The sequence below is a fragment of the Sebastes fasciatus genome, chromosome 16, assembly GCF_043250625.1.
Source record: "Sebastes fasciatus isolate fSebFas1 chromosome 16, fSebFas1.pri, whole genome shotgun sequence".
NCBI classification, from domain to species: Eukaryota; Metazoa; Chordata; class Actinopteri; order Perciformes; family Sebastidae; genus Sebastes; species Sebastes fasciatus.
Window position 1 is genome coordinate 28,375,670 of NC_133810.1, and position 25,475 is coordinate 28,401,144.

General features: G+C 42.6%; 1 protein-coding gene across 8 annotated transcripts in view; it reads left to right on the top strand.

Moving 5' to 3' along the window:
• The window catches only part of ncor1 (nuclear receptor corepressor 1), a 70,450-nt gene that overhangs the window by 36,031 nt on the left and 8,944 nt on the right, over nucleotides 1–25,475 (top strand). For 5 of the 8 annotated variants that reach the window (XM_074611613.1, XM_074611615.1, XM_074611614.1 and 2 more), the window contains 20 exons: nucleotides 2,088–2,153; nucleotides 6,677–6,813; nucleotides 6,915–7,014; nucleotides 8,739–9,171; nucleotides 9,279–9,399; nucleotides 10,604–10,781; nucleotides 11,458–11,625; nucleotides 14,981–15,147; nucleotides 15,750–15,864; nucleotides 16,805–16,890; nucleotides 17,015–17,183; nucleotides 17,275–17,400; nucleotides 17,493–17,573; nucleotides 17,660–17,913; nucleotides 18,380–18,686; nucleotides 19,288–19,518; nucleotides 19,734–19,931; nucleotides 20,361–20,510; nucleotides 22,656–22,847; nucleotides 23,112–23,247. In XM_074611613.1, the coding sequence (XP_074467714.1) occupies nucleotides 2,088–2,153; nucleotides 6,677–6,813; nucleotides 6,915–7,014; nucleotides 8,739–9,171; nucleotides 9,279–9,399; nucleotides 10,604–10,781; nucleotides 11,458–11,625; nucleotides 14,981–15,147; nucleotides 15,750–15,864; nucleotides 16,805–16,890; nucleotides 17,015–17,183; nucleotides 17,275–17,400; nucleotides 17,493–17,573; nucleotides 17,660–17,913; nucleotides 18,380–18,686; nucleotides 19,288–19,518; nucleotides 19,734–19,931; nucleotides 20,361–20,510; nucleotides 22,656–22,847; nucleotides 23,112–23,247 (3,415 nt within the window). The remainder of the gene's footprint in view (nucleotides 1–2,087; nucleotides 2,154–6,676; nucleotides 6,814–6,914; nucleotides 7,015–8,738; nucleotides 9,172–9,278; nucleotides 9,400–10,603; nucleotides 10,782–11,457; nucleotides 11,626–14,980; nucleotides 15,148–15,749; nucleotides 15,865–16,804; nucleotides 16,891–17,014; nucleotides 17,184–17,274; nucleotides 17,401–17,492; nucleotides 17,574–17,659; nucleotides 17,914–18,379; nucleotides 18,687–19,287; nucleotides 19,519–19,733; nucleotides 19,932–20,360; nucleotides 20,511–22,655; nucleotides 22,848–23,111; nucleotides 23,248–25,475) is intronic. The other 3 variants (XM_074611617.1, XM_074611620.1, XM_074611618.1) reach the window with 2 other exon arrangements.

Consider the following 25,475-nt stretch of genomic DNA (forward strand, 5'->3'; position numbering starts at 1 on the left):
AGATATGTGAATGAAAATGGGTTCTCTGGGTACCCACAAGTCTCCCCTTTACAGACATGCCCACTTTATGATAATCACATGCAGTTTTGGGGCAAGTCATAGTCAAGTCAGCACACTGACACACTGACAGCTGTTGTTGCCTGTTGGGCTTCAGTTTGCCATGTTATGATTTGAGCATATTTGTTATGCTAAATGCAGTACCTGTGAGGGTTTCTGGACAATATTTGACATTGTTTTGTATTTTTAATCGATTTACAATACTAGATTTATCCATACATTTGCATAAAGCAAGCATATTTGCCCACTCCCATGTTGATAAGAGTATTAAATACTAGACAAATCTCCCTTTGAGGTATTTGAACAGATAAAAAATGTGTGATTAATCGCGATTAACTATTTTAATCGATAACCAGCCCTAATCAGAATATAGCCCTGCTGGCTTTCTCCCCCTTAAAATGAGTACGTCCAAATGCTGTTTATAGCTTAATAGCTGACAGTTGGTTTCAGGTACTCATTGCCAAGTGTCAGACGGACTCTGTCCTGCACTGCACTCCACTCAGGAAGCTGTATGTAGTCTGTCTATCACCATGGCAATGTGCTGCTCTGGTAGAGCTGTTGTCATGGCACTCGGTCACGCACTTCCATGCTTTGAAGTCTGTCACCGTGCTAGATCAGGTTTGCAGGTATCCAAGCCCCTGTGTGTTAAGCTTGTTGTGGCGTTAATCTGTATCTTTAATTCACTGTTTTGTAAATGTGCTTTGGTTCTCGGCCACCTGCTCCCTCTGCTGTCTGTCTGCTGAGCTCTACCTCTCTCTCAGCAGTCTGAGTTATGCAAGGTCTGCCCCTATAATGTGATTAACTAACCGTCTGCAGTGTGTCCTTCCATCCTCTCAACCCGCTGACCTTTCTGGCCCTGTTCTGGGCGTATCATGGTTTACGTAGGACTGAGTCAACCGTAATCTCCCTTAGTGGGCGGCTCCAGTGTGGTTTGTGTGGCTGTTTGCTTGCACTGTTGTAACCCTTGCAGCTATGGTGTTTCTTAGAAGTAAGTGGGCTAGGTTCTAAAGGGTATTTCTGTCAGTCCTGACCAGTTGAAATGATGCCAGGCAAGTTGAGGAAGCTGCTGATTCAGTGGGGGTAGGATGTTGTTTAAAGCCGTGGGGGGATAGCGTGCGTGTGTGTATGTCGTTAGGTGAGATGCTACGCTGTAGGCAGACACCCGGTCTGTTTTCATAGCCCCGAGATTAATGACCACCCTCGAGGGGCCTAAACTGTCACGGGGAGAACATGTGAGTTTTGCCACGAGAAAAGGAAGTCTAGTCGAGTTACAGTAGACATTTGTTTAACTAAGTGTAACAGACTGTGTGGCCGGGGGACCTTTTGGTAGGAGCCGTCTAAACAGTGAGAATTGATCTCCTCATCGTTGAGGTTGGTGGTGGGGGGTTGGTAAGGGGCAAACCTCCTGTTGATGTCAAGGGTACATCTGCTGCTATATTAGTCCAAATGTTTACACAGTATCAGTGAGGAGAGTGGGCTAGAGTTCACTCGGTCCCCCCCTACGCACCAACCGTGCACTTCTGTGAATTTCGTGGGGGGGTGTGCGTGGGGGTGTGCGTAGCTGTGTGCGTGCGATGCAGTGCAGTGTCACAGTAGAAGGGGGTGGGAGGGTTTCGGGCTGGCTGTTCTATCTGTCTATTTGTCTCCATCCAAGGCCATTTCCCAAAGCGGGAGGCAGGGCTCTCAACTCCACTGTCTGGTGCTACATCAGCTGACCAAAGCCCTCCCCTTGTGGATTAGAGAGGAGGAGGGCTCGCTCTGGGCTGTGGGGAAGGGGAGAGAGAGGGAGGGAGAGAGGAATGAGAGTAGGAGAGTAGGAGAGTGAGCTAGAGCAAGAGTGTAAGTGAGGGAGCAGGTCTCGGCAGCCCCTGAATGTAAACAGATTATTAGATTAGTGGCCATGAGAAGGAGACGGCCGTAGGGAGGACTGTCACTCTCTCTGTCTTTCTACCCTCCCGCCGTCTCTCTCTCTCTCTCTCTCTCTTTCTATCAGTGCTGATGGGGCTGTGTCTTTCTTCTTTGTGATTTAGCTGGTGCTGGTGAAACCGGAGAAACTTCTCGCTGGACCGAGGAGGAGATGGAGGTCGCCAAAAAAGGTAGTGTTTCATTTTATTTCATTATCTCTCTGTTTCCTCTCTTTTCTCTGCGTTGCTGTGGCTCCTCTGCTTTTTATGATCTTTCCTTCTTGTCCCCCCCCCCCCTTCTCCTCCTCCAGTCTTTCTCTTTTCCTCTTCTGGTTATCTGATGTTGCCTCGCCCTGTCCGTTTCTTACATGCACTCAGGAATGAATGCGCACATGCGTTCCCACAAATAGAAACTCGTGCTGGTGCTTTACTGGAAGCTGTCAGAGACCCATGAAGGGTTTCAGTGATATTTTTCTTCTTTTTGCTCTACTGCTGCTCTGCTGGCTTCTCAGAAGTGATCTTTTAAAGCCATCCATGAAGCAACAGAGCGTAACAGTTGCAGCTTCCTCCAAAGATCACTATCTATTATTCAAAAACTTTGTCAAATCTTCGAGATCATTTTAAAGTTACTTTGGTCTTGTTTCATACTGTGCCTGGTCTCAGACTGCACCGCTGCAGTCATTAGTCAGGTCATATGCCATTCATGTGGGCCCCCTCTCCCCCCCTTTTGGCTCGGCTTTGTTGGTCTTACGTAGGGTTCCCTGAGTACCAAGACCCATAGACTGGGGGGAGTAAATAAAGGGATTAATGTGGATTAATTAAGACTCTCTTGGGAGATTTGCTTCCCTCTTAAAAAAAATACATTGCTGCTGTGATCTCCTCAGGCAGTCAGACCTGTTTGCTAGATATATCTGTGGATTAGTGTACCTAAAAGAGACCCGCACAACCTCTAGTCATATGACAAAGCACGTTCAGAAATCACTTTTATCCTTGAACACAGTTCCCCTCAAAGTCATTGTTGTAACCTGTTGATCTGCATAAGCCCCGGTGTTAATACCAGGCTAACACATCTCAGGCCCGGCAGTCATATTGGACGTTTTCACAGAGGGAACAGGAACTAATATTATTTTAAAAAAACAGTTTTTTGTTGTAGTCAATGTAATTTCACACCTGCGATCTAATTTAACAGGTTGCTTTTCATTGAATGTCCATCTTTTCCTTGCAAGCAGATGTGTGATCAAACAGGGTCTTGTCATGTTGAGCTCAGATATTAATTATTTTTCTTTTTTATTATTACAAAGGCTTGCTGCAAGTATATTATTTGGACAAAATAACACCTTACACATAATTTAACAGCACAACAAAAATAAAAAAGATTACCATATAAATTAATTAACTCCTGTCTTACAACTTCAACAAAAATTAGAGATGCACCGATACCAGATTGGATATCAGGCCGATGCTGACTCAAATAGCTGGATCGGGTATCGGTGACAACGGGGCGGATCTATTCATTTCAATTCTATGTTTATATACTATACACATTATATGTGTATAAAAAAAATTGTATAATTTCCTGTTTTGACCAATTTAATTAAAAAGGTTTACACTTGATTTATAATTCCTGTTAATTTTGAAGATTTTTAACCAAGTTGCTGGTGTACAATTTATTATTCTAATAATAAACAACAATTCAGTAAATCTATATCTATGTATTTTATTTGTTACATTTTGTTTTAAAAAGTTAGGAAAGCAATGATTAAGTCAAGCCTGATGTTGTCTTACACATAACAGAATGGTGCAGTCACTCCCACACAGTGAGGCATACAGATTATTAATTAAACACTGGTATCGGACCGGTACTCGGTATCGGTCGATACCCAAAGCCCAGGTATCTGTGTCTGTATCAGGACTTAAAAAGTCGGATCAGTGCATCCATAACAAAAATGTAACGTTGTGACGTTATTCCTTATAACATTTACAATAATCATTTTTGTCATGCCAAGTATCTACCAAACCAAAGAATTTAAAATGAAGATATTAACTAATCTTAGCTCTCTCAAGGACTTTCGTCAAGGATATAATGTGAATGGATAGATTGTCGCTATGTTAACACTATAACACTCATATTTTATTTATTTATGTCAAGTTGTATGATAATCCAGGAATGGAAAAAAAAAAACATCCATCTCGTCAGAGCTGGCAGCATTGAAGAAGTTAAATGTGTGATCTGTCATGTGTCATTCTACCTACTGTCATTTGTCATGTGACAAATGTAACTGTCAAGACGGTTGAGCAACCGAGCGTACGTTTATGTTAAGACATTTAAGTGAAGGTCAGGGTGCCGCAACTTGTGAGAAATATTTCTTGTTGAACGTGTTATGTGCGGTGCTCGGCAATAAAACACTTTTTAACAGTGCAGATTCTTTGGAGGATACTGCTGACAGTGATCGTTGTGTGTGTGAGAGTGTTTTTATGCGTATTTTTATGGCTGCTAGATGAAGTTGCCATAGTGGTCAAAACAAAGGAGGCTACATGGAGATCTGATGTGTTTTTGTTAGGACGTTTTAGTATGTGCTGTCTCTAGGTGTCTACTGTATCTCACAAAACATACAACACCCTCCTGTCTCAACATTTTATGGATTGTCTGCATGTTTAAGTAACTAAATAAGATGAGTCACTTCTAAAAGCCCCAATGCCCCCATTCCCTCATTTAGCTGGAGCAGTAATGGGGCTTTGTGTGTTAGCTCCGTGGTGATTTGTCAAGCTGCCAGTATCCCTCGTCTCAGTGGGGCTGGGAGGGAGGGGAGGTCACAGGGGTTAGAGGATTTAGAGAAGAGAAGCCCTAATGTCAAAGGTAAATGGCAGTCTTCCAGTTCACTGCAGCTTGGCAGTGAGTAGTTTCAAAGTTAAGTGAGACCGCCGTCAAAGCTGATTGTGTGAACAGCTCAGTGTTAATCAGGATGGGGGAAGACCAGCAGCAAACCATAGCAACAGAGTAGAGTGTCATTTTACTGCAATACCAAAGGTTTGCCCTCAATAATAAAAAACAACTGCAGCAGTAGAGCATAATTGGAAATATGAGAAGTATGTATGTCCGTGTCAAATCAGGCTTTGATGACTTGGCTACACCACTCAGCTGTTCCTTTCAGCTGAATCCAATTTAAACGCTGTATAAAATGACGTGAATTAGACTAATATAGCATTAGCTTAGGACACATGACGAGTGGTTTCTTCTTATTTTATATTCTTTCTTTAAAGGCTCAAAATCTGTGTTTCAACTAGGGCTGTCAAAGTTAACACGATAATAATGCATTTACACAAATTTGTTTTAACGCCATTCAAAACTTGCGATTGTAAGGTTGTAGCGGGCTCAGTTTTAAAGCTAGTGGAGATCCTGGTATCATATGAAACTAGGAAACCTAAAGAAGCCATTGGTACCAACCATGTCTTTCTAGCTTGTTGCGAAGGAGGCTATATAACGCTCCAAACTTACGCTACGTTTTGGCGAGGGAAAACTGGCGTGGCCATTTTCAAAGGGGTCCCTTGACCTGAAAATGGGTTTTATGATTACCCACGAGTCTCCCCTTTACAGACATGCCCACTGTAAGATAATCACATGCAGTTTGGGGCAAGTCATAGTCAAGTCAGCACACTGACACACTGACAGCTGTTGTTGCCTGTTGGGCTGCAGTTTGCCATGTTATGATTTGAGCATATTTTTTATGTTAAATGCAGTACCTGTGAGGGTTTCTGGACAAAATCTGACATTGTTTTGTGTTTTTAATCGATATACAATAATACATATATACGTACATTTACATAAAACAAGCATATTTATCCACTCCCATGTTGATAACCGTATTAAATACTTGACGAATCTCCCTTTTACGGTACATTATGTACGACACAAAATGTGTGATTAATTTGCGATTAATCACGGGCAACTGTGGACAATCATGCGATTAATCATGATTCAACATTTTAATCGATTAACAGCCCTAGTTTCAACATCTGTATAGAAAGCAAAACAAGCAACAACTGCACAGGAAAAAAACAACTAAAGAAAAGAGAAACAATTGGCGGTATCACAAAAGAGGAAAAGCTGCACAATTCATCTCATCAGTTACGAGGTACTGACACATGACAGTTAAACTGTTAGACCATTAACCATTCACTCTAATTTCTCAATCGGACTAACGACTGGTTGCCAAATTCTCTGAAAGAGCCCCTCTCTGTTTGACATAGTGAGTCATATTTTCTCTAAATGTAAAATACTTCCTAATTCCTTCAGCCACATGTCAAATATTTGGGACTTCTCAAATTTCCAGTATTTGTGGATATAGAGATGACCTGAGCTTTGTACCTATCCTTCACTCTTTCTGGCTCAACCACCCTAAATAGCATGGTTGGAGGGATGGGGGGAAACTCCTTATTAAAAGCTTTGGCAAAGAAATCAAATAAATGACTCCAAAAAGTTTGCAATTGTTCCTTGATCTTTTGAATATTTCAAACAGAGGGTTGATGTATCCTTGAATATTCTTTGTAATCTAGTGGGAGAGAAGTGCAGTCTATGCACCACGAACTACTATGAACTACTGTGAATATTTTCAATACAGGTTTTCCACACTTCATCTGTAATTTCAGTACCCAGTTATCTTTGCCAAAGGCTCCAAATCTTTAATGCTGAGTCATCTCTCTTTGTCCCGCACCAGGGCTAGTCGAGCACGGGCGAAACTGGACGGCCATTGCCAAAATGGTGGGCACCAAAAGCGAGGCACAGTGCAAGAATTTCTATTTCAATTACAAGAGACGTCACAACCTGGACAACCTGCTCCAGCAGCATAAGCAGGTAAAGCTATTTGCTATCTGATTTCTGTTTTACAGATTTATCATTGAACTGTTTGTAACAGTAACGCATGAATGCAAAATGCTACTCTTCCTGTTTCCCAGGATACACGGCGGGCTCGTGCTGATAGGTCTCAAGGTGAAGGTCTAGCCACGGCGTCACCTGATGATGACGACGATGACGACAACCCAGATGACAGTGAAGGTCAGAGAGATTGATGATAAGAAACACGTGCTCATCATTAAACACGCAGACACGCCATTGTGCCCATTTCTTTTGGACTGTTCTTCCCGTTAGCGAGTCCTAGGGCAACCCGGGTGAAGGATACACAGTTAAGTAAAGAGGGTGTGGAGAGAGAGAGAGCGTAGCGATAAGTACAGCGCAGATCCGGGACGACTGAACCAAAATGCCCTTTGAATTGTCATGTAAGGATTTCATTCAAGTTGATGGCAACGGGCTCGCTCTCCACTGACTGTAGTTTTTAATGAGAGAGAAAAAAAAAGGATCAAATGAAAAGAAGCAAGGGGGGAGAGGTGGAGATAAAAGATATGAGCTAATTCCGAGTACATAGGCGCCTGTTGCATAACAATTCTTGGCTTTGAAGACTCAACAAAGGCTGCTCTTTGAACACAAAGTGCCGGTCCACTTGTTTGATCCAGGAAGCCTGCCTGTCTACCCGCCTGCCTCCTCTCCAGAGGTCCTTATCTTTACACGGTGGAAACAGCCCACTATGAAAAAAGACATCTGCTACGTATCAAAATAGATTATTATGGATGTTTCCTATTTAATACAAAATAGTGCTGTTTTTAAAATCAACATTTTGATTTCTTAACAGCAAATTGATCCAATTGTCAGGCTCAGGAGACTTGTATTGTATAATTTAAAACAGCTTCCAGTTCACAAGATAGCAGTGGCGACAGCGGGAGGTCACGCGGTTTTCTGTCATGTTTATTTGACTTTGTCTTCATCCCATGGAAACCCAAACTGCTCTTTAGCAAACTGGCCTTTAGGGGTGTTGGTGATCTGCAGCCTGTTGATCTCACATTATATACATCAGTCAGTGGAGCACATAAAGCCAGAGTAGGCACTAGTACAGCTCTATTAAAGTGTACTTACCAACATTATAATGTTGGTAATACTTCCCTGATTTTGATTTGATACATATAATGCATCTGCAAATTGTTTTTGCATAGACATACCATCTGGACTACCATCACCATGGCAACAACTGCAGCGGTAGGCAATATGCAACCCAACAGAGGCAGGCGTTTTTTTTTTTTTTTTTTCAAATGCGCAGTTTCTATCTTAAGGTTGTATTTATCACTTAAAAATTGCAGTTGTTTTTGACCCACGGTATGTCTACGCAATCAGCATTTAAGATACTTAAACTCAAGTGTAAAAAGAACAGATTATTAGATTTATTATTATTAGATTATTAAAGTATTTTGAAAGTCTTGTATCTTTGAGACCTTGGATTTAGCAAAGCAAACTTAAATGGTATGAAGCCAGATCATTAAATAAACAAGAACTGGTTATAGATTAGATAGAACTGGCAATAACGTGTGTGCCGAAGCAAAACGTGACAATGGATAAATTCCAGATGGGTAGGAGAGAAACGTGTGAGGCAAAGTGGAGATACGTTTTTGGAGCTGACAGGGGCCATGTTTTTAGTTTTTGGATTCTTCATTGATTCATTCATTTGTTTCACAATCATGACACATTTGGTCGTCCAAGTAAGGCTTTTCTACATGATAAATCACCCCAGGAGGCAGACTTATGTCGCCATTTATTTTCATTTTTGTAATTATTTTATATGGGTTGTCCTTTATTCCTAAAAGGCATTCAAACTGGCTTAAAAGTCTTGTGAGTTTTAACGAGTTTCATGCAATGTTTGAAATGTACTAATTCATCCTCTCATACTTCCTCAGGCGGTGACAACAGCTCCGATACAGAGAGTGCTCCCTCCCCCTCTCAGTCTGGCGACTCCAAGAGGGCAGACAGCGCTGCAGGAGATGCTCACTGCTCTGACCAGGACAAAGGTCAGGCCAGTAATGGAAAGGCCCTGGAGCCCTTATACGGAGGACTCTGTGTCAAGGAGGAGAAGAGCCCAGAGAGTGAGACTGGATCTCAGGAGGAAAAGGCCAGGATGACTTCCTATGGAGGCTCAGTGCATCCCAAAACGGAACCTCAGGATGTGGACATGAATACCGGAGAGGTTCAGGTCAAGATGGAGCCTGACATCAGGGAGAGAGGAGAGAAGGGAGATCACGGCGAGAGGCACAGGGAGCTCCACTCAGATAATGACTCCAGCGCCACCTGCAGTGCTGACGAGGATGTGGAAGCTGAGCCTGAAAGACAGAGGTGTGTTTTTCTGCATGTTGTGTGTGTACATCATTGCGGTTTACAAAAACAGGACATGTTTTATGGTTTTGAGTGTGACATATACATTTTGCTGTGTGCCTCTGCAGAATATTCATGGATAAGCCTCAATTGCTCAACCCTCCTGGCACGGTGCTGGTGTCCTCACCCAAGCAAAGCCAACTCAACATCCAGCAGATGCAGCAGCGGGCAGCGGCCATTCCACCTATGGTTAGTCACCGTTTCAGGCTTATCCATTTAGACTGGCACAGAGAGCATGCCCACATTCCCCACATAAGTCGTTATGAGCAGTGATAGATCAGAAACTACTTCCTTGTACTCAATAGTTCCATTGTGTGCTGTGCTGACAATGTGAACTGTAGATCTGGATCATTTATCTCCCAAGGTCTTGATTTAAGTATAAGATGTAAAGAGTCTTTTAACTTAAAGGGTGGGTCCATCTGCGTTCTTCTCCGCTTTTTTCAAATGGAAACACCCACTCAGCCTTTGGCAAAAAGCAGTGACTTAGGTTACCAACGTAAGCTAATCAATAAGGTTACGAGTAATGTGAACGTTAGCACTGGCTGAGTCAAAGTTAGCTGTGCTCAGTTTGGAAATAACTGAAAGGGTTAGTTTGGATTTGTTTAAGTGGGGTTGTATGTATATTCTGCAAGGTGAAATTATTATTATTTTTGTCAATGGAGTCTGGTGGCTTTGAAGAGAGCAACATAATAACGGCTTTAGTTCCCGTATTTCAGTGTACGCTATATTTAGAATATTTTCACCTCTTTACCTTGACATCAGCCGTTTCAGACGGGGAACTGAAGCCTTCAAAGCCACCCAACCCAGTCCCTATTCACAAAAACAGTAATTTTACCTCGCAGAACACGGGAGTAGCTGGTCTACCACTGCATCGATCGGTTAGTTTGTTTGTGTTATTGTGTCACTTTCGGATCCACACTAACATGGCGTCCGCACAGCAGTACATTGCCATTTAAGTTACTGTATGTAACGTTAATACACTGACTATAAGGATGTTTATAGATATACTGTACATCATGCAGACACCTATGTCAGGTCACATGGGGAAAGGTTTGTAGAAGGGCTTGAGGAAATAGCATTTTAACAGTAAAACATACATACTTTGACCAAAATGTGAATGTTCAGATTTTAATACATAATGAACATCACTGGGAAGCTACAGAATTATATAAAAATCTAAAAAAACTCATAAATAATGGACCCTTTAATCAAATGTGTCTTGCATCCTTTGAAAGCAAGAGTTCCAAGATATGCATGGCATGCATTTCCTTGGGTTTGGTCAGTGCTGTCTGTCCAATGCGTCTCTGCTCAGACAAATTGGTCCATATCTCATTTAGTGCATATCTGGAATTCCAACTTATCTGGACCTTTTCCCCTCCTTAATTTTATCTAGGTGCCCGGTCCTTATGGCCCCGGTGGCGTGCCAATAAGTGGATTTGCCATGTTGCAACACCAAATCAAAGCAGTGCACGAGTCAGCGCACCAAGAGGAGAAGCAGAGGCAGGATCAGGGAGACCTGGAGCGCAGACCGCCCTTCAATACCCGCAGCCCCACCGTCATAGACAGAGATGGTAAGAGAACAAAAACTATCCTCATTCTGTCCTCATCTCTCCTCCTTCCTGTTCATCGCTCCGTCAGCCTTGTTCCCTGTTGCTGCTGGCAGTGGGCTATTTATAGCTAATGCATTTTATAGGCCCCATTCATTCTTGTTCAGTTTCAAAAAAGAAAACGTTTGAGGGTGATCTGGACTGTCGTAATGTGGTTCAGCTCGACCCAAGACCAAAAAAAGTTAGCTGACCCTGTTTTACATTTGTTGCAAACTCTGAGCTGAAATCTGCGTTGATGCTCTTGAATTGCCTTTGGATGACGAAGGGGACTGTGGTGTTTCTTTGAAGTTGTATGACTGAGTAGGACACTTGCTGCCTCTGGGCAGTCAGGCATAGTTCAGCCTCATGGCTTCGGAAGGGAGAGTGGTAAAGTCACTTGGCAGACTACATTATGGCTTGATTTTTGCAAAGCTTTTAGCACCTTTTAGTGAGAGTGCTGTGAAGAGGAGAGCAGCTGTCAGTAAGCTGCTGAGCTTTGACACCAAGATATTTATTACATAGGTTTCAGCGGGTGTGTGTCACGGTGGCGGTGTTAGTTGTACAGGGCCGTTCGTTCTAGGTCAGCTCAACGCTAACCGGCATCGAGTTCTTGTTTTAATAGTGGTTGTCTTCCCTTTGTCCTTATGCCTGTGTACTGCAGGTAAGCCTTTACCCTACATGCCTTATGACATGAAGCTGGCTCTGGACCAGGAGGTCCACTCTGGTCGGCCAGGCTCTCCCTACAGACTCTCCCCCAGGGAGCTGAGCAGGGCCTCTCCCCAGCCTGACCCCAACGCCCCCAATGCCTCCCGGTACAGTGTGCCACCAGGTAAAAGCACACATGTTCACCTCCTCCTTCCCTCCCTTTTTGCCTCCTCCCTACCTTTGCTGATACAAGCTAGCTGTGCCTGACTCCCATCTTTTGTATTTGATAACGGAGGCACCTCTTTGACTCTTTTGGGAATAGAATGTTCTGTAGTTTGGGTTGACATGCAGCATACTTTATGCTTGAGCCGCTCTTATATTTCATATCTATATTCACTGTTAAGGCTGTTATGATGCCTGTTTTTATATCTCTATATACAATTAGTTGATTGTCTTTATTTGAAGTTAAAGTTGTAGCAGAGGAGGACTGTTGTGGAGCTTTTAATCCTGTCATAAATTGGGGTTTGGCAGTGTTGTAGAGCACTTGTGGATTAGATAAATCAAGTTGAAGTTCCTTTTGTCATAAGGTATATGTACCCACATTGGGGTTATGTACTGGTTGTATTTAGTCGATGTTTAGCGGACATGAGAAATAAACTTTGAAACCTATGCCAAAGTTTCTGTGGAAGAATATCATATGAAGTTATAAATGCTTTTCTAGTAATTTTATTCCGACAATGTGCCGTTTTCTGTGTAGTCTGTTTTTGGTTTGTTGATGAATACCACTTTTTAAAACAGGTAGCATTATGGATGTGTGCTTTTGAGGCCACGCAGAGCCCGTATCGCTACGTGAGGGAAATGCACTGTGCGCTTGTACACGTGTACCAGTACAATAGCAGTCAAACAAGCATGAGCCAGCTCTTTCGGGTATAATCACGTACCTGACAGACAGCAGGTTGGAGAATTTATAACTGCAGCGAGTACGTCAATGCATGAGTCAGACATTTGCTCTGGCTGAAACACTAGCATACTTCTTTCACCCCTGATCTTGGCCGTTGTCCTACATTCTTGTCTCAAAAAGAGGCTGAGGTGGTTTATGCATCACTGCCAGTCAATTGTTGACTTCATCACCTGTTTTTTTTTTGCATAGAATAACTTAACATTACCTTATTTGGAAAAATGAATTCACTTTTCAAACCCAGTGTCATTCACATGTCCATGACTAAGAAGACAAGAAAAAGTCCATTTTTCAATCATTTAGTTATTTATTCCCTGCAACTTCTTATATCCTCTGTGAAATGTTTCCATTTTATATCATATGTCATGAGCCCAATTTGTTGTGATTTATACATTTTGGATTGAATGTGATGCCATTTTTTGGGACCCTTTTTTTATTTGAAAAGCATAAATGTATAACAAAAATTCACTACTACGTATTTACATCCCATTAAATCATGATAAGCAGCAATCAAACGTTTTAACTATATATAACATTAAAAAAAACCTCACAGCTATATGATTATAAAATAAGAACCCTCCGTTAACACAGAATAACGTTCATATACATGGAGCATCGACAATGACACGGTATTTTTTTGTTATGAACAGTGAAATCGTTAAAATAAAATAATAGTAATAAAACACATTTTTTCTGCAGCTGTCGTGTTAAAGCTCACCACAGCTCATAAATGTACGGAAGAAGTGAAAAAACGCCAGGATAATCTAAATTCTTCAATGTTTTTTCCATCTGTGAAATATAAAAATTATCCTGGCGAAACCTTTTTTCCCACCGAAGTATTTTTTTTTTCAACTGTGAAAACAAAAAAATAATCCCAAGTGTTTGTTGTTGTAATACTCATTTTGGCCACAAGAGGCTGAAGTGACCTTAACACCATGTTCTAAATAGAACTGAAAGCATTCATGTTTCTTCCAGGTGAGTTTTAATTTGCATAACTTGCTAACACACAATATACTGTATGTACCTTGTGTTTTGAGTACATGGGGAAAATATCTGAAAGAAAACATAAATGCTTTTAGTCCTATTTAGAACATGGAGTAGTGGTGCATTCAGCCTCTTGTGGCCAAAATGAGTATTACAACAACAATATTTTCACAGATGGAAAAAAAAAGAAAAAAATTTTCCATACCTGTTTTTAAGTCCTAACACAAGAGAGACTTTGATCAGACTTAGAAAATGGATCACCACATTTTTTTTCCTCACTTGCCTTCTGGGCTTCCGTATGAAGGAAAAATCTTGGACTGTTTTATACACATTTGATTGTTATTGTTGGTGAATGAACAGTTCTCATACTATTGCACCCTGAACTGTAATGAGACCCGTATCATCAAATAAGATGTTAATATTTATGTGTGTCTGACATTGTTGCGAGGGTTCACTGGTAATGGAGTTGTGTACATCAGTTGAGCTCCTCAATGAAACCTCTTTTATACGTTTATGTATAGAAAGCTTCCTCCCCTGGCCCATCAGAGCCTATGCTCCACCTAAACAGGATTGTTTGTATTGATGTTGTGACACTTGTGATCACCCAAGATTTTATGCATGCAGGACATTGTTCAAGAATTTTATAGTGATACTAGAGCAAAGTAATGTATCAGGGGGACAGGAGTGGGATCAAAACTATAAACAAGTTTGATGTCGATCCTGCTGGCAAATTAGTTTCTCATTATTTCAATTAATTTACTATATTAACAGAATTATGGTTTGAGGAGCAGCTTCTGCTTTAGGAAGGCAAAGTCCACCAAATTAGAGTGCATGAAACATGTCCCTCGAAGATGTCTATAGCTGTTGTTGGTGTGGAAATGACATTTGGACTTTTACTAAAGTTTGACTACAATAGTTTTTCTTGTTTGTCAATTGGGTCAAACACATTTCTGACAAATTAGGTTGTCCCTGATGGTGAACTGCAGCATGAATGTTAATGTTTGACACACAGTCTCCCTTCAACAAGGATTTATAAATTCGTCATGGAGCCGCTTGTTTTCTTGTCTGTCCCTGTGTGAGCCAGCAGGATGATGACGTCCATGCCTGCTGGAGGAGCGCTCATGCAGCCATTTGCATTTTTGATTTTGTAGAGTGCAGAGCATGAGGCTACGCGCTCCCTGCATGGAGGTTACTCCCGGTCTTGTGTTTGTGTGTTACGATCCATTTTGTCTACTCAGCTTTCCCAGGAGACGGTAAAGCAGACAGCAGGCATGAGCCAAGGTTACCTCAAGCTGAGGACAGGCTATTAACTGAGGTCTCCAGTGCTTCCCTCACCACCCACTGGAGTCTGTCAGAATTAAGCTGAATATTTTATCATGCAGTCTTTGATGGGAAATGGAGCTTAATGGAATCCATATGTTGGGCGGGTTGACATTGTGGTGTCTGGCAGGCAGACGCATTTAGAGGACCGATCTAGTTTACTGTGTGAGCTGATATTTGTTTTTGTATGATACTTTGCTGTTTAGGTAGGTATCTAATGCTCAAATGTTGGCCAGTAAGCAGTCATCTCTGATTATTTTTTTTATATTCCCACCAGTCCTCCACCCTGCCGCCAACCAGCTGGTCCAGAGTATGCCAGATGGAGTCCGCGTGACATTCAGCAGACCCAGTCGACCTCCCAACATTCCCTCTCCTCCTCCACTCATTCCAACCACCAAGCCCACGGACAAGCCCTCCTTCATCCAAGGGGGCTCCATCTCCCAGGTGAGACACTAAAGGGATTGGTCTACTGTTGGACCCGGCAACACTCCTCTTAGTTTTCCACACCACTGACATTTACACCATAACGAAGACAAACCGTAAAGTTTCCCCTGTGGAGGTTTTGACCTCTAGTGGCGCTGTGAAGCTATGAGTGGGTTGTTTATCTCAGGCACGCAACGGGGACCCCTTTACACATTCCTGCCAATGGTTTCACATAGGGCTGTCAATCGATTAAAATATTTAATCGTGTGATAGTCTATAGTTAATCACGGTTAATCTCACATTTTTTGTCTGTTCAAAAATCAAAATATACCTTAAAGGGAGATTTGTCAAACATTTAATACTCTTGGGTAAATATGCTTGCTTTATGCGTAGAGCTTACAGTTTGATCTCTTGGTAACAGTCAGCACAGATACAGTATATCCTGAGTAACTAGGCCAATGTAAAAGGTGTATTAGTCAGCAAACTTTGTTTATAAGCTGTTATACCATAAATGATTAACTCTAACACATAAAAGACTATCACCTTCACTTGGCACCACTTTTTTGTTTTCATGAACGCAGTGACCTGACCTTGAAATGTGATCTTTGTTCCTGCTTTTCCAGGGAACTCCTGGCACATACCTGCCGTCCCATGCCGTCTATGGGCCAGAGGGGACTAAGAGCGCAGTGGGCTCCATCTCTCTGGGTCGGCCTCGGCAGCAGGATCCTAACAAGCCTGGTAGGACGACAGACTGTCACATTACTAAGAGTGGGTTGTATGCAGCTTTAGACAGATTAAGTCCCAACCCCACCTACTTTAATGACACCTCTGAGGGGATTACTATGTTTTGAAGTCCGTAAGGTTTTATCTCTCTGCATCATAACATTTTGCTAAAGCAAGCTTTTTTTGTATATCCGTGTTCAAACATATTAAAAATAGACGGACCCTTAAAATCTCCTGCATGCTTTTTACCAGCTGCTGTGATGACTAAAAAGTAATGTTATCAAAATTCATCCATCCACCCATAAAGAGATACAAATGTGTTGTGTTAGGTTTCAAATACTGACAAGCTCACTATTAATATCTCCACATAGGCCTGTGTGGATATGGCTCACATTGTCCACACTGCCGCTGAAAACACAACTGCTCATTTGCATTGCCACCAAACGTTGACTGAGCCACATTGCATTATATGTTACGACATCAAATGAGATTGTTCAGGACAATTAGAGATACATGTGGAAATTAGGGATGTCAGCTTTAATGCTTTAATCGCGATTAATCGCATGATGGTCTTAATCACAATCTAATCACACATTTTTTATCTGTTCAAAATGTACCTAAAAGGGAGATTTGTCAGGTATTTAATATACAAATATATTTGGTACATACAAATATGCTGCTTTATGCAAATGTATGTATATATTTATTATTGGAAATCAATTAACAACACAAAAAAAATTACAAATATTGTCCAGAAACCCTCACAGGTACTGCATTTAGCATAACAAATATGCTCAAATCATAACAATGCAAACTGCAGCCCAACAGGAAAGGAGCTCAATCACCGCTGTGTCACCTCATTCAGTGATAGTGACTTAACAGACATTTATTTGTAATAAAAATCTTCAAGATTATTACTTAAACTCTCCTCTTTTTCCTCTGTGTAACCCTCCAGGAGCTGCAGTTCCATCTATACAGGATGGCAGAGGCAACCCAGCAAAGATGTGTGAGGGTCAGACGAGAGCAGGATCAATCACTCAGGTAAAACATTATTATTATTTTAATTTTATAATTATTATTACATGGTAGAAGCTGTGAATGGATAAATTACAGATTATTTCATTGGTCATATATTTTTGTGTTTTTACTCTTTTCTACAAAACAGGGCACACCAGCCCTGTCCCAGTCCAGCATTGCTGCTGACCTCCTGAAGGGCACGATCACAAAGGTGGCCCAGGAGGACCTGAGCAACCCAGACAAGGCGAGGGGAGAACAGATGTCTAAAGGTCATGTCATCTATGAAGGCAAGATTGGTCACATCCTCTCTTATGATGGTAAGTTCTTTGATTAATGATGCACCAAATAATTGTTGAGTATTCCTTTACCAAGCACACAAACTTGATTGTGTATTTTTGTGTCCAAAAGCTTTCAAGAACCCCAGGGAAAACACCCGCAGCCCCAAAACAGGCCATGAGCTGAAACGCACTTATGACATGATGGAGGGACCGATGGGCAGGGGACACCCCGGCAGGGAAGGAGCTCCGTTCGAGGGTACTGCTCGTGTTTTAATGAGTATACACTACGTTGTCCTGGTTTGTTTGTTCTGTATCAGTAGAGTGATTGTGCCTGTGTTTGTTTCTCAGGGTTGCTTAGCAGAGCCTCTCGAGAAGGTCTACATGTGGATCCTAAGGATAGACCATTGATCACAGGATCCATCATGCAAGGTAGCTAATTAAAGTTGCCACATTCCCGTAAATCACACACTGTTACTCGTAGCATCAAATATCGAGAAAATACTTTTTCTTCCCAGGAACACCCCGACCCGCCGCAGAGACTTACGAAGATGCCATGAAATATGGAAAACAGATAAAGCGAGAGAGCCCGCCAATCCGCTCCTTCGAGGGGGGTATCGGCAAGGGCAAGCCCTACGAGGGAGGAGTCAATACTATCAAAGAGATGGGACGCTCCATTCACGAAATCCCCAGACAAGAACAGTCTGGCCAGGACCTCTGCAAGACCCCTGACATGTCAGACAGGAGGGTTATGGAGGGCTCCATGTCTCAGGTAGGACAATTTGACTTTTGACCGGCAGACCAAGGTTATTATTATAGTTTTGAATTTTAAATTAGTTTTCGTTTTGTTTTTGTTTTGACTTTTCAATTTTAGTTTAGTTTAGTGTTAGTTAGTTTTCAGAGTGTGTTTGCTAGTTTTTCAGAAAGGTTTAGTTTTTATATATTTAGTTTTACAGTAATTTTAGTTTTTTTTTTTTAGGGTCTGGTATACTGCCTCAGAAGTATGTAGCTACATACAGTATACATATAAAATACATGGTTGGAGAACTGTGTAGGAATGGCCAACTGCCGTTCTTTAGATGTGTTGAGTGAACAAATTGCCTTATTGATCGCTTTCTTATTGGGGGTTTATTTGACCTTTTGATATTGAATATGCTAAATCACCAAATATACATAGCGGATGTATCCAATGACATTGGTGAATTGATGACTGACCTGTTGTTGCTTCCATTTACCAGATTCACCCTCTCAACCAGCCGATTATCAAGCACAATGTCAAGAACCTAATCCCCAGCCCAGCTAAGCATCCCCACAACATGCCCCAGCTCGAGGCCATGGAACGAGCCAAATACGAGGAGAGCAAGGCGGTGCGCCACACCTCCGTGGTCAACTCCACCTCCGTGCTGCGCTCCACCCACCAGGAGGCTAACAAATCCCAGCTTAGTCCAAGCATGTACGAGGACGCCAACGCTCGCAGGACCCCTGTTAACTACAGCACCAATCCCGCGTCCAGAGGATCGCCCATGCTGGGACGTGCACCAGAGGGTATATTCAGTTTTTTTATTCACAAACTATGGAACTTCAGGTTCCTCAGCCATTCATTACTTGTCCTTTGCTCTAAATACAGCAATTGTAGAGTTAGACACAATTTAATTAGACATTTATCTTGCTAAACCAGGTCTTCTTATTTCATAGAATAAGCATATTCTGAGTAATGTTGCACCCAGTGCTGAAGGCATTGGGCGAAATTCGGACTAGGCGATATGGCCAAAATCTTCTATCACGATATAGGTCGTGTCATATCTCGTTAATATTATATACACGATATAGAATGTTTTCTGGTAATTCAATAAATAAAAATAAAAAGTATTTTCTCATTTAAGAACTTGAGTGCAAAATGAACATAAAGAAATAATATATGCCTAGCATATATCGTGATAGAAACGATATAAAAATCTATATACGATAGATATTTTTATATCATTTTGATGTTATATCACACATCATATTGCCCAGCTCTAGGCAAACTATTATTCCTGGTTTTGTTTTCTGTGACAGATATGCTGTCATGAGATGATATTAAGTTGTTGTTTAACCAAGCTTTCACTTATTATATGAGCCATGTGTGTTCCTCTCTCCCACAAAGGTGTTATGAGCTCTTCAAAATCTGCTGCACATGAAAGAAAGAGTGCCATGACCCCGACACAGAGGGAATGTGTCCCAGCCAAGTCCCCCGTGTCAGGTGGTGACCCTCACCCTCAAGCCTCTCACAGCCCCTTCGACCCCCACCACCGGCCCGTTGGTCCCGGGGAAATGTACCGACCCCACCTGCCTCCGCATCTCGACCCCATGAACTTCCACAGAGTGCTGGATCCCGGTACAGTGTTTAAATCCTTTCCACTGTTTCCACCATAAATACAAACAGAACAATAATAGTCTTGAATCTGCGCAAATTGACGAAAGCAACTTGGGCCCTCTAATTCATAGGCACTACGTTGCCAGGATCTTTTTCAGCTATTGACGTCAGCAGTGGCGATCAGTATCTGCGAGCCTTCTGTTCATATGTTGTTTTTCTCCTGTCGTCTGCTACAGCGTTCATGTTCCCCAGGCAGCCGTCTCCAACGGGCTACCACAACACCTACCAGCTGTACACCATGGAGAACACACGGCAGACAATCCTCAACGACTATATCACTTCCCAGCAGATGCAAGTCATCCGACCTGACATGGCCCGAGTGTTGTCGCCACGGGAACAGCCCGTTGCTATCCCTTACGCAGCCGGAGCTCGAGGTACGGACCTCCGCCAGCTGACCCTCTCTCACCTGCCACAGCAGGCAGGGGAGAGGCCGTGGGCGGGATGGGCTAGTGGTATGCAGACTGTGTGCTTGTGAAGTAGTGGCTACCTTTTCCAGACGCCCAGAAGCAAATGACCTGGTCAAATTTAGCTGATTTTGCTTTTAATATTGGGGCTGCAATACTCAATTTATCCATTGGGTTACGGTCATCCAAATCTCCATTTGCTTAGTGGTTGCCTCTTACAAGTTGACCACTATTGCACTCCCTTTGCAGCCCTGTTGCTTACTGATCAATCTGTATTTGAGAGCACTAACGGATGAAGGTGATGGGTTACAGCTAAATGTATACGGTGTTCATACATTCAGAAATTGATGGATCGGTTCTTGTTGTTCACCGTTGGCCCTTTGCTTCTGTCTGTAAAAGGGATTATTGATCTAGCCCAGATGCCTCCAACTATCCTGTTGCCTCACCCTGGGGGAACAGGTACTCCCACTTTGGAACGCATCGCCTACCTCCCTGGAGCTCAGAACCCTTTCCCTCCTAGGGCTTTCAACCCAAACTCCATATCGCCAGGTGAGGACCCCTCCCTTCCCCATCCCTACTCGTGTTCCCTTATCTTCCCTGCCATGATCTCCGTGTTCCCTCACACCTATGTACGAGTGCAGCCCTGCACTGGCCTGAGGTGTCAGAGGTCAGTTCTGCTTGTCCAGTGACGGATCAAGTCGAGTCTCACTGCAATCACACTGGGAGGAATTTCTCTCAAAACTTTTCATAAGTGATTTTTTTCTTTTTCACCTAAATAAATTGTCTTCCTCAATAGATCATTTTTAGGGGCACGGAAAGAAATCTACGTTTGAAATGTGAAATGAATTGTTTATACCCTGCTCATCTTTGAATGGTCAAGTTTAGTTTCTTGACTGCTGTTGAATCTCTGTAATGTCTTGTGATTTTTAGTCGTATGTAAACTCAACGCTCTCGTAATATGTGGACCAGTGGTTGCGTTAATGACTGTTATTACCTGTCATTTGAATTTTTTAATGAGGCATTTGTAGCATTTAATTTTCATTCATTCATTTTAATTTTTTTTTTAATTCTTATACAAAAACTAGTTTATAGATTATGCATTTATAAGGGCATGGAGAGAAAAGACAAACGGAGACACCGACCGTGCGGACACTTTTCATGTCATCACCACATGAACCAGATAAATGATTTTTTTCTCTCAGTGACAGCGGAGGGCAGTAAAAACAATGCGGCAGGCCAAAATTACGTTTTACAAAATTAGACAATTACAATTTTTATTTTACGGATCCTGCAAGCACTCGCTTTACCGGGAGGAAAGCCCTCATGCGTTCCTTTTGCACCAGTGGCATAGCTGCATCGCTCCCAACTCATCAAATACTGTCGCTTGGTCAGTGCCCATCGGCGTCTGATACCGATTCACTGAGGCAACCTTTAGCGTCTGGATGAGACGCACAAGGCTTTCAACTAACTCCAATGTGTAAACCCATCTGTGTCATATTAGATGACCAGAGAATGTGATGCTGTGATCCATAGTGTTCAAAGAGGGGTCAACGCCCTACTATGAATTACTTAAAGGTATAATATGTAACAGTTGTTGAGCTATAGAGCGAACGGAGAGAGGGAGAGAGAGCGCCGTCAGTGGGAACAAAGCAGTGAATCAGAGAAATAAAACGTTATTTTCTGATTGTTTCAAGGCGGTTACGTTCTAAAACACAAATAAACACACAACTAAATCCGCACACCTCCGTACAACCCTGCGGGAAGGTTTGCCGGATCTTAAATGAATGCAGCCGAAAGTCAGGCTGTCCTCTCTGCCTGGTGTGTGTGTGTGTGTCCTTGGTCAAACTGACACACCGATAGCAGCACACAACAGCCACTGCACACAGTAGAGGAGAGACAGAGGAACAGGGGAACTCACAGCGATGTAGCAAACTCGTTCTCATCCGTCAAATACGGCCGCAAATTATCTAAAGGGGAACTTGTGCCCGTAGATGTGTAATGCTTATGCCGTGGTATCAGAAGCCGAGGGTGACGAAGCAGAACGGGCTGCACACCCTGTGCGCTGTTATTGGCTGGGGGTTGCACCCCCCCTACACAAAGGCCAAGTAAAGCAAAATAATAAGAAAAGAGAAAATACAGGCAGAGGACTGCAGGGTCTCTGCAGAAACAGATGCCACCACATACGTCTAGTGGGGCATAAGTGATGATTGAGATTATTTTTCTGAGTCTATACATTGTTTTTTAGGAAACTGTTGCATATTATACCACAGTTACATACCCTCAGTTGTCAATTCACTTAAGTAAGCCTTAAAAAACTTGGAGACGTTGAAAATGGTGATGAGCTCAGTCACAGTGGCACGTGATCTGATAGGTCTACCATTGGTTTGCAAAGTAATTTTTATGTTTCTCTCCAATTAAGATTGTCTTTAAAGTGTGTCACACTGTGTTACCATTGAGACTTTTTAAGTTTGTATGCAACTAAAGCAGCAGCACTGTGATGAACCCTGGGTGGTCTGTTGCACTCATGGTTTTGTCTGAAATGGTAAATATGGTAATATTGCTGAGACCGAATAACTTGTCCGCTAAGCCTTTTGGTTCAGATTTCTAAAGGAAGGCTGATCCGTCCTGCTGAGTCCCTGAGAGTAGTGCGTGTATAAATCCTGTGTGTGTAATGTCTGTCGTTTTTGTCCTCAGGCCACCAAGCCCACCTCGCTGCCGCAGCTGCTGCCAGTGCAGAGAGGGAACGGGAGAGGGAGCGAGACCGGGAGCAACAGGAGAAAGAGAGACAAAAGGAAAGGGAACGGGAGCAGCGAGAGATAGAGAGGGAACGGGAGCGGGAAATGCGAGAACGAGAGCGAGAGAGAGCCAACGAATACATCCGCGGAGGTGAGTTGTTTTGTCGCTCTTTAAAAGTTGTGAAAATCTCAATTCAAAGTCATCACCTTCGAGAGGCAGCAGAAGACGCAACATTTGTGTCGTAATTTCAGTCTTGGTTTCAGAACCGTTACACCCCTACTGAGTATTATAAAACAACAGTGTTATATATAATATATACATCGAATAGCTTAATACTGTCACAATTGTTTGACAGCAATTGCTCCTGGGCACTTTGAAACCCGCTGTTACAATGTTTTATGTTTGTGTGTGTAGGTGGACAAGAGCAGCCAGGCCGGCCAGGGAGTCGAGGTTATCTGCACTCCTCTTCTCCCTCGCTCAGGACACAGGAAGTAGTGGTCCAGCAGCGGCCTAGCATCTTCCAGGGCAAGAGTGTCATCACCTCTCTAATGTAAGTCTCAACCTATTTTAAAGGCCTCAATTCATGTAAATCACATTTACACACCAACTACGAAACTTTCGTCTGTCATTAAAGTTTTCGGAACAGGTTTGATTTTCTGTGTTTTTCGCATCTGTCAAAAGCCAAAAGAGGGTTGTTTGACCACTCAGAGCCACCGTCCGTACAAACGTCATCATCCAAAATGGCATTCGATAAACTGATTCACTTCGTCTCCCAGCAAAAAGCACTTTAAAAGAATACAGAGATGCAGAATTGTGGCATGTGATTGCAGAAAAGCTTGGATTCTGGGATGGTTGCAAAACAAAGGATGTAGTAATAGCTAAACAAGCTGCTAGCTTCTCTGCCAATGTCATTAGCCCCGTTTGGGACTAGCGCTATCCATCGAATTTTTGCAACGAATAGAATAATCAAAAGCATCAGACTCACTGGGCAAGGTTTCTGTGTGTAACGTTTTTTATCGGACCACGGATTAAAAGAATGCATACGAAAGATACGGACTTGGTGTGCAAAGACCTTTAATCTGCATTTACATTAGCTCACTTTTTTATTTATTTGACCTTTATTTAACCAGGTAAAATCAATTGAGAACCAATTCTCATTTACAATGATGACCTGGCCAAGAGGCAGTAGCACAGTCCACACAAGTGACACAAACAGCACAGATACAATACAGTATGACAAACACATGAGAAAATGGCTAAAAACAGCATAGGTAAATTAATAAACACTATGTACAAAAAAAGGCGGATTACTGGATGTTCTTTGTAAAAATGGAAGAGAGAGAGAGAAGTGAGGGCTGGTCAGCAAGTACAGCAGTCAACTATGACTTGTTGCAACTTTTGTTTGAACATGTTGAGAGAGGTGAGAGCTGTTAGTTTGAGCGTGTTTTGTAGTGAGTTCCAGTCATTTGCAGCGGCAAAATGAAAGGAGTTATGACCAAACACAGTACGGACTTTTGGAATGATGAGCCTAATGAAGTCACTGGATCTTAAACGGCGATTGCTGTCGGAAATGTGCAGAAGATTGGAGAGGTAGCGAGGGGTCATTCCCAAAATGGATTTGTAGACCAAGAGCAGCCAGTGTTGTAGCCGCCTGGTGTGAAGGGAGGGCCAATCCACCAATCTGTAAAGATCACAGTGGTGGGTGGTGAAGGGTGCACATGTGGCAAAACGGATTGCTGAGTGGTGGAGTGTGTCCAGTTTTCTGAGGGTGGTCTTTGATGCCATTTTATAAATTATATCGCCGTAGTCAAATAGAGGAAGGATGGTCATTTTCACAAGGGTGAATTTGGCAGAGTGTGTGAAGGAGGCCTTGTTTCGATACAGGAAACCCAGTCTAGCTTTGACTTTAGCCAGAAGGTTATTGATGTGTGTGTTAAATGAGAGAGATGAGTCCAACCAGAAGCCAAGGTATTTGTAGGAGCTGACAAACTCTAGCTCCGAGCCATCAGCACTGTAGATCTTGGGAGGGCTGGGGATGATGAGGTTTTTACGGTCAAACGGCATACATTTGGTCTTTTTGGAGTTGAGGAGCAGGTGGAGGTTGTGGAAAGACTGTTGGATGGAGTTGAGGCTTTGTTGAAGAGTGGACACAGCAGAGTGGAGTGAGGGACCAGCTGAATATATGATGGTGTCATCAGCATACAGATGAATCCAGGAATTTCTAGCAGCTTTGGCTACATCGTTAATATAAATGGAGAACAAAATAGGGCCTAAGATGGAGCCTTGAGGCACACCTTTAGAGATGGTAAGAGGTTCAGACATGATGTTTTCGGTCTTCACCCGCTGGACACGATCAGCCAGGTAGCTAGCAAACCAGTTGCAACATCTACTGGACAAGCCAATGCTGGTAAGTCTTTGCAGGAGAATGTTATGGTTGACCGAGTCAAAAGCCTTGGCTAGGTCTATAAAGGCAGCTACACAAGTCTGTTTGTTGTCCATGGCGGTGATGACGTCATCAAGGACCTTCAGTGTAGTGGTGGTACATCCGTGGCCTTTCCTAAACCCAGAGTGCAGGTCAGACAAAATATGATTTAAGTCAATGAAGTGAATTAGTTGTTTATGTACCAGTTTCTCTATGACTTTGGCCAGACAGGGCAAAATGGAAATCGGCCTGTAGCAGTTCGGGTCAGAGCCAGAGCCTCCTTTAAAGAGGGGGAGAATCGTAGCCGATTTCCAGTCAAGGGGGAAAAAAGACAGATGAAATGACAGGTTAAACAG